This window comes from Rattus norvegicus, chromosome 10, assembly GCF_036323735.1.
Source record: "Rattus norvegicus strain BN/NHsdMcwi chromosome 10, GRCr8, whole genome shotgun sequence".
NCBI classification, from domain to species: domain Eukaryota; kingdom Metazoa; phylum Chordata; class Mammalia; order Rodentia; family Muridae; genus Rattus; species Rattus norvegicus.
Window position 1 is genome coordinate 69,400,447 of NC_086028.1, and position 9,288 is coordinate 69,409,734.

A 9,288-nucleotide genomic window follows, 5' to 3' on the forward strand; every position below is an offset into this window, starting at 1 on the left:
CTCCTGATTGAGTGGCACCTCATTTGGGCCTGGACACCTAGATCCATGTCAGTCCTACTCAAGAGGAAAGCACTACAGTGAGGGACTAAAAGTGCGCTTTGTCTAACGGCTTGCTTCGTTCATACTGAACTATAAATCTGTCACCCAAACCATTCGTCCTTTATGTTAAGCAGGCAACACATGAATGTTGATTGTTTAGAAAAGAGATTTGCTTTTTACTGATTGACTGTAGCTGGCATTTTTATTACTCAGTTAATGCTCTTATCAGAGCTTAGGGAGATATGTTGAAGGATGTTGGGAGAGCTATGGAAGTGTCCAGAACCTCATACCTACTCAAACTATGCAGTGCTATTGCTGGTAAGGGAGCAAAAGTGGTTAATGTCATTTCACCCGTTGACTATGGGGAGAATCCACGTCACAGAACTTTGGATTCCTTGTCAATTGTGTGTGTCTGTGTGTCTGTGTGTCTCTCTCTGTGTGTATGTGTGTGTTTGTCAAGGTGGTTGGCCTTCTTACCTCATATACAGTAAGTAAAATGAAGTGCTTCTAGCCTGACCCACTGCCCTACTGACCCACTGCCCTACTGACCCACTGCTTCTCCACCCCACCCATTGGGCAGTTTCCCTGGTTTTGCTTTTTGAAAATTATCTGGAAAGCAAAGCTAATGACTCAGGCCTGGGGTTCCAGTTACAGAGGAGACTGAGGCAGGAGGATTTTGAGTTCAAGGTCAGTCTAGGCAAGTCAGTAAGAGCCTGGCTCAACAGAGTTAAAAACCAGAGAGCTGGAGAGGTGGTCAATGGCCAGATACTTGCCTGGCGTGCTCAGGGACCTGGTTCAATCCCCTGTATGACAGGAGGGAGGAGAGGGGAAGAAGACGAGCTTTTCCTAGGACATCCCTAAAATGATGAGGTTCCTTTGTAGAGTTTACTCTGAAGGAATTCAAGCTGTCCTGTGTGTTGCTCTCCAGGCACTGAGCAACCCTCCACACACATCATCCTCATAAATACATAGTTTCATCGCCACTTCATAGAGGAGCACACCAGGGCTCAGAAAAGTATACTTGGGGCTGAAATGGGGAGGGTTGCCAGGAGTTCAAGGCCAGACTGAACTATAAGGCTAGTGCCCTGTGGTGAGAAAGTAAGTAGGTGGTAGAGTCAAAGTTAGACCTGTCCAGACCAAAAGCTGCACTTGCTGTCTTCTACTACCCTATCATTCATTTACTTGTTCATTCATTCATTCATTCACTCACTCACTCACTCGTTTGTTCATTCCTTCACTCGTTCACTCATTCATTCATTCACTCGTTCATTCATTCATTTTCTGAGATAGCCCTGGCTGTCCTGGAACTCAGCTCTGTAGGTCAGCCTGCCTCTGCCTCGGAGCTAGGATGGAAGGCATGCATGTACCGCCTCATCCAGCTTGTTTATTTCAATGTATGCTAACAAGATCATGGGTTCTCTAGCCCAGCACCTCTTTCTCTTCTTCCCCTTTTCAATGAGTATGAGAAGGGAGATGCATTACTGAAGCAGAAACATCCCAGAAGAACCTCACACTTTTCATATGCTGGCCTAGAACTCAAAGAGATCCGTTCACCTCTGCCTCCTGGGATTGAAGGTGTGCTCCACCACACCCAGGCCCTTTATTGTGTTCTTTTAAGGGCTAAAGTAGTTGAGGTTAATTTTGGTTTTTCTCATATTCCATCCCGGCGATAGGATACCCAGACTGACCAACACAAAGCTGAGGTAAGTCACTGCTTGACTAAAACCCCATGATGTCTTCTTGCCTGGCACAGGCATTTCTAGTGATTTTTCAAAAGTTAGATGAGAAGGTGTTTACGTTTTGTTTTAAGAAACTGAATTTTTAGTTTGTCACATTTCCTGTAACTATGCTTAAGAGAAACACTGTCCAACGCAGCCTAGAGAAAAGGAGACATGTATGTATGTCTTCATATGTAAGTATGTCTTCAGGCTTAAAAGGGAACAATTCACTACATGATCTGAGTCTTCTATCAAACAGTATGTGCATGGCTGTGCGACCTAGCTTTATAGTGATTTTTTATATATAAGGGAAAGGATTTTTTTACTGTTGTTTTGTTTTTGGAGCCCTGTCTGTCCTGGAACTCTACATAGACCAGATTGGCCTCAGACTCACAGGGATCTGCCTCCCAAATGCTGAGTAAAGGTGTGTTCCAGCATGCCCAGATAAAACGATTCTTTATAACCAACTAGAAATGCCAGCTGAACACCAATATGGCTTCGTAAAGATCAAATCTTACAGCCCCGCTCCTTTAATTTGAGTACAAGCTCTGACTATAGTTTTTGCGGCATGGCATATGACTGAAGGCATATTCTAGGCGCCTTGCCTAATTTAGGAGTTTGCCTCTAACTGAGGGACCGCACTTCCCTTGCAGATGGAGAGGACTTAAACTATGCTGCTTTTGGAAGCTGTAGTAGTCACTTTACAGTAAGCACACTGACAAGCTATGAGTGGTCAGACAGGGGTGCTACTCCTCAGGGCAGAAAACTCTCCATGTGTCCTCTCAGCAGGCAGTGGGTCCTCAGCCACCTCAAACCTTCAAAGGAAAGAGATCTCATTTGGCAGTTCTGAAAACATCACCATGTCATCTCTCTCCAAAGGATCAGCCTTGGCCAGTGAGGACGCTCTTCCAGAGACTCCCTTCCCAGCTTTTGCCAGCTTTAAAGACATGATGCCCCAGACCACTGAGCAGAAAGAGTATGAAACTGGGGACTTCCAGGATTTCACAAGGCAGGACATGCCCATGGTGGACCGGAGCCAAGAGAACACATGTCCCAGCCCAGCTTCCAGTGTGGCCTCGCACGAAACCCCCAAGGAGGGTGCAGACGACTTTGGAGAATTTCAAAGTGAAAAGCCCAAAATCAGCAAGTTTGACTTTTTAGTAGCTAATTCACAGAGCAAAATGAAGTCTAGTGAAGAAATGATCAAAAGTGAGCTGGCAACCTTTGACCTTTCTGTTCAAGGTAAGCTTTTCTCCCTGTGAGGGCGTTCCGCCGAAATGATACACATCCTTTCCTGAGTATAAAATGGTGGCTCTTAAAACCAGGCATGGTGACGATCATCTGTAATTCTAGCATCCAGGAGGCTGAGGCAGAAGATCCTGAGTTTGAAGTCAGCCTGGGCTGCATAATGAGACACTATCTCAAAAACTAAAAAATAATTCTAAAGACAAAGTAAAATGGTGATTCTTTGTTTAGCAGGAAGTAGATGTGTTCCAGCTTCTGAGAGCAGGCCCTTCCCTGGAGCTGGAGACTGGCCACTGTCCCTCCTGTCCCTCCTAACTGCTTAGTGAAGAAAGGACAAGTAGAGCCTGTACTTTGTCTCCACTCTCACTTGCTTAGAAGTGTGCTGTATGTCAGACGTGATGGCACACAGCTCAACCCCAGCACTCAGGAGAGGCAGAGGCAGGAGCAGCTCTGTGAATTTAAGGCCAGCCTGGTCTACATGCCATTCCAGAAATATAGATAGATAGATAGATAGATAGATAGATAGATAGATAGATAGATAGATAGATAGACCGACCGACCGACCCTGTCCCAAAGACCTGCCTCTGCTTTTATTCCCCAAGTTCAGCCTGGCCATGGGTTGCATTCAGCCTACAGATGTAGGGGGTGTTATTTGTTTTTTTTTTTTTTTTTTTTTTGGTTCTTTTTTTCGGAGCTGGGGTCCGAACCCAGGGCCTTGCGCTTCCTAGGTAAGCGCTCTACCACTGAGCTAAATCCCCAGCCCCATATTTGTTTTGTTTGACACAGAGTCTTGTGTAGCCCAGGCTGGTCTCAAATCCATTGTGTCACAGAGAAGAACCTTGATTCAAGCACCTGATCCTCCTGCCTCACCCTCCTAAGTACTCAAATACTCCTAAGTGCTGGTGTGCACACCATGCCTGATGACTGAATACACATTTATCTATGCATACATATGGGCACACATGCCAGGGCGTGCGTAAAGAGAGGTGAGAAGAAGACTTTTAGAAGTATGTTTTCTCCGTCCATCATGTGGGTCCTGAGTTTGTCAGGCTTGGCAGCCTGACATACCCATGAACCTTCATACCCATGAATGCATTTCCAGTGATCTGTTTGGGACCTGAAGAGATGGCTCAGTGATTAAGAGACGTCTATAGGGGGGTTGGGGATTTAGCTCAGTTAAGGCCCTGGGTTCAGTCCCCAGCTCCGAAAAAAAAGAAAAAAAGAAAAAAAAAAAAAAAGAGAGACGTCTATAGGAAGAATACCAAGTTCAGCTGTAACACCTACATGAGACACAGCTGCCTGTAATCCTAGCTACAAGGCGGATCCTTTACCTCTGGCCTCCGTGTGTGCTTGCTTGCACATGCTTATTTAAAAATAAAATGAAGAGGCTAGAGGGACAGCTCTGTGGTTAAGAGCACTTGTTTTTGCAGACGACCCGGGTTTGATTCTTGATTCCAGCATTCACATGGTGGTTCACAACCACTCATAATTCCAGTTTGAGGAAATCTAGTGCCTTGACTTCTGTAGGCAGCAAACATGCATGAGGTGCACATACATGCATACAGACAAGGGCAAGACAAACATAAAATGAAATGAATAAATCTAATAAAGGCATTTTAGTAAATACTTTTAAAAATCCATCTGGGGCTGTAGAGATGGATCAGTGGTCAGGAGCACATGGTGTGTTGGATGTGACACATTCCTTTAATCACAGCACTCAGGAAGCAAAGGCAGGCGGATTTCTGTGAGTTTGAGGCCAGCTTAGTCTACAGAGTGGGTTTCAGGACAGTTCCATATAAGACCCTGTCTCAGAACAAACAAAGAACATACACTGCGCTTGCAGGGGATGCGAGTCTGATTCCCAGTACACACATCTGGCAGCCTGTAACTCCAGGTCCAGGGAGTCTGACACCTTTGTCCTCTGCGGGCACTTATACTCATGTGCACACATCCAAGCATACAGCACATATACATAATTCAAATTCACAAATATCAGTACTTTTTAATGATATAATTATTTTTATTTTATGTGCATTGGTGTTTTGCCTATATGTCTGTGTGTCAGTGTGTCAGATCCCCTGGAACTGGAATTAAAAACAATTCCGAGGTGCCATGCGGGTGCTGGGAACTGAACCTGAGTACTCTGAAAGAGAAGCCAGTGCTCTTAACTGCTGAGCAGTCTCTCCAGATCAGTACTTTTTAAATGGGACCTGTTTTAATTGATCCCTGTCTGTTGGAGGCAATACTTCCCAGTTAGTCAGTCTCAGGCACATCTTTCTCCAAACCCTGCTCCGTGGCTGCCCTCACTCCCCGTCTCTGAAGCTCTAGAGGCAGAAAAGTGTAAGCCTACAACCAGTAACAGGAGGGGCCTCATGGCCCCTGGGCACCCATATTGACAGTGGCACTTGGGAGCTAGACACCAGTGATTCAGTCCTTTTGTAGGACTTCATCATCCTACTGATAGAGGAGAGGAGAAATGCTTTGGATCTTCTATTTCTCTTTGTGGTTATCTTAAACATCCCTGTTCCCGGTGACACATACAAGCGTACAGACACCTACCCCTGCACACAGCAGTGAGCTGCGGCATGGAACTGTGTAGTGTAATGACAGATCAGAGAAGAGAATCGGGGGGAACTAAAGGAAGCCTCCAAGCACAAGAGAGCAAGAGTCAAAGAACTTCCCAGACAGGGTGAGCGAAGACTGTTTCCAAACGCCACCTGACGTGACCACCTGTCAGAGATGGTCACATCAGCAAGCAGGACCCTGCTGGAACCAGCCTGAGTAACAGAACCTTTATGCCTACTGTCTTCTCCCTCCGCCCAGGATCACACAAGAGGAGCTTGAGCCTTGGGGATAAAGAAATAAGCAGGTCCTCTCCTTCCCCGGCCCTGGAGCAGCCCTTCAGAGACCGGTCCAACACTCTGAGTGAGAGAGCTGCACTGCCCGTCATCCGAGACAAGTACAAGGATCTGACTGGCGAAGTGGAGGTGAAATATCCCTTTTCTACTTCCCTGGGGGTGGGGGTGGGGGGACACTACACACCAGATGGCAAATAGACCCTCAGAGGTCAGGGCTGGTAGCTTAGCCCGGGATGAAAATGCTGCCTATGTGTTTCAGCCTCTGAAAGTTGTGGCTAAAGTTGTAATTGTTCATGGGACTTTGCAAAGAGAGAAGCATTTAAGAAAATCTCTTTTCAAAATGTACACTTTATCATCTTACTGAATTTTAAAGCATCAAAACAGGAGAGGAGAAACGTTTTGGACCCTCTATTTCTGTTTGTGGTATCTTAAACTCCCCTGTTTCTTGTGATACAGGTGCACACACACACACACACACACACACACACACACACACACACACACACACACTCACTCCTGCACACACAGCAGTGAGGTGTGGAATAATGGGAAGCTGGACTTTCCCTCTGTGGGGTTTGTGTTGTTTTGAGAGAGTCTCGTGTAGCCCTGGTTGGCCTAGAATTCTCTCCGTAGACCAGGCTGGCCTTTAACTCACAGTGAGTCCCCAAGTGCTGGGATTTCAGGGGAATGCTACCACGCCTGGCTAAAAGCTGTAGTGGGACACTAGCTCGTGTACTAGACACCTCCATGGTGAGCCTGCCTGTTGACCCAGTTCCTTTTATAAACCCACAGGAAAATGAGAGATACGCGTATGAGTGGCAGAGATGCCTGGGGAGCGCCCTGGATGTGAGTATGTGGCTGGGTGCATCCAAGCACCCTCCTGCCTCTTTTGTCTTCTCCTTAGTTCCTCAGAATGAATGCATGAAAATCATGCGGGGATCTCGGGGAGGTGGCTTAGTAGTTAAGAGCACTGGCTGCTCTTCTGGAGCACCCAGGTTCAATTCCCAGCACCCACATGGCAGCTCATAACTGTCTGTAACTCCAGTTCCAGGGATCCAACACCCTCACACAGATATACATGCAGGTAAAATACCAATGCACATAAGATAAAAATAAATAACTCTTTTTTTGCATCCTTTAGTGTACAGTAGTAGATAGGTACTGGCTCATTTGTCAGCTGTCCCCTATCTGTCACTGCATTTAAGAAGTAGCAAAGTAATATCATCATTACCTCTGGCCTACATGAAAATAATATTTAAACTAAGAACCTGCCCTGCCCCCTCTTCTCCCTCCCCCTCCCCCTTCCTCTCCTTCACTCCCTCCACACCTCCCTCCCTTCAAAGTTTAAATTCATGGGCACATGCACACACTGGTTGGACACTGCTTTTCATGCTGCTTGGGTTTTCTCCTAGTGGAGAATTAATGGCAGCAACCTTTCTTTGTTGTCTAAGATGATGTGATGTCATTTCTTGTAGGTCATTAAGAAGGCAAACGACACCTTAAACGGCATTAGCAGCAGTGCTGTCTGCACAGAAGTTATCCAGTCAGCCCAAGGCATGGAGTATCTCCTAGGTGCGTTCTTTGATATTTCACAGTCAAACTGGCACAGTGTATTAGTATGAATGTTCACTCCCTGTAGGTTTTAGGTCCGCCCTCTCCCGCTGTGGACAGCCTCGGCAGTAGCTGCGTTCACAGGTAAAACACGAAAGTCCCAGCAGTAGTGACTACTGTACTTGAAGTCTGTGTAGTGAAGTTTTCAAGTCTCTTTTCTCTATACATCTCAACGTAAATCCTGTATCTGTTGGGGCTGAAGAGAGAGCTCAGTGGTGAAAGTGCCTACAGCCTTGGCAGAGCACCCACATTCAGTTCCCTATACCCATGTTGGTTATCTCACAACTGCCAGCAAATGCAGCTCCAGGGGATCCAAGGGACTTTTCTGGCCTGCACCAGACCCTCCACACACATGGCTGTGTAGACTAGGCTAGCCTCAAAACTCAGGTCTATCTGCTTCTGTGTCCCAATTGCTAGGATTAAAGGTGTGTGCCACTAGGCTTGGCAATAAATATAATTTTAAAAATTGAAATTTCTAGCACATAGAATTTCAGCAATGTTTTATTTAAAAAAAAAAAGCTTAAGGATTTAGCATGAATTACTCTATGATGACATCAACATTTGCAGCTTACAGTGTTTGACCTGATTAAAGACTGCAGGAAAAGAACCATTCCTGCAGATCATGAAGGCGCACCCCTTGTTTGAATGAGAATGGCCCCCATAGACTCATAGACTTGAATATTTGGTCCCCAGTTTGTGGAGCTGTTTGGGAAGGATTCAGAGGTGTGGCCTTCTTGTAGGAGGTATCTTGAGGGCAGGGGGCTTTCAGGCTTCAGAAGCTTCCTGCCATTCCCAGGATGCTCTCCGCCTCCAGCTTGCAGTTTGAGATACGAGTTCTCAGCTGCTCCTGCCCCCATGCCCAATTAAAGGCTTTCTTCTGTAAGGTCCCTTGGCCACGGTGTTTTATCACAGCAGCAGAAAAGTAACCAATACCTATCTCTGCTCACAGCCCCGCCTCTGCGCGGCCGTTCTTCCTCATCGAGTCATCAGCACGCCACAGTGCTTTGTCTTTGCCTGCTTTCCCATGCCTAACTCTCCTCTCTCCACCAGGCGTGGTGGAAGTGTACCGAGTAACCAAGCGCGTGGAGCTGGGGATCAAAGCCACTGCTGTGTGTAGTGAGAAACTCCAGCAGTTGCTGAAGGACATCGATAAAGTGTGGAACAACTTAATCGGCTTCATGTCACTTACCACACTCACGGTGAGCCTGTTAGACTTACCGTTACTTACTGTCAGCAGTTACTTCTCTTTCCAGAAGCCTGTTCTGAAGCAGAGAATATATTCTTACAATGCACTTATCCGAGGATGAGTGTGCCACCTGGGTTGTGTTATGTTGGAGGAGGTCTGAGACAGCAGTCCCAGACTGGCCTTGGAGAGTTCCAAGGCCCACTATACCTTGGAAAAACAGAAGTGTGGGACAAAAGCTCGATCTGTTTAGTGTGTGTGTGTGTGTGTGTGTGTGTGTGTGTGTGTGTGTGTGTGTGTGTACGCACGTGCGCGTGTGTGAGACAGAGACAGACAGAGACAGACAGAGACGGAGAGGGGGAGAGATGTATGTGGGGGAAGGGTGCATGTGCCACTGTGTGTGTGCAGGTCAGACAATGTCCATGCCTGCTCTCACTTTCTGTCTTGTCTGAGACAGGGTCTCTGTTATCAGCCTCTGTGTATACAAGGATGGCCCGCAAGCTTCTGCAGGTTCTTCCTCTATCTCATCATAGCTAGGAGTGCAGACAAGTGGCTTTATCACTTCTGGCTTCATATAGATTCTGGGGAATTGAACTCATGACCCCACACTCACCCATCAAGCACTTTGCCCACT

The 9,288-nt window shown here is 46.6% G+C and overlaps 1 protein-coding gene across 17 annotated transcripts in view; it reads left to right on the forward strand.

The window, feature by feature from the left end:
• Synrg (synergin, gamma) overlaps nt 1-9,288 on the forward strand; it is an 82,561-nt gene that overhangs the window by 54,293 nt on the left and 18,980 nt on the right. For 8 of the 17 annotated variants that reach the window (XM_039086974.2, XM_063269992.1, XM_063269993.1 and 5 more), the window contains 5 exons: nt 2,637-2,999; nt 5,826-5,989; nt 6,653-6,706; nt 7,336-7,432; nt 8,522-8,670. In XM_039086974.2, the coding sequence (XP_038942902.1) occupies nt 2,637-2,999; nt 5,826-5,989; nt 6,653-6,706; nt 7,336-7,432; nt 8,522-8,670 (827 nt within the window). Of the gene's footprint in view, nt 1-2,543; nt 3,000-5,825; nt 5,990-6,652; nt 6,707-7,335; nt 7,433-8,521; nt 8,671-9,288 lie in introns of all 17 variants that reach the window. The other 9 variants (XM_039086970.2, XM_039086972.2, XM_039086973.2 and 6 more) reach the window with 3 other exon arrangements.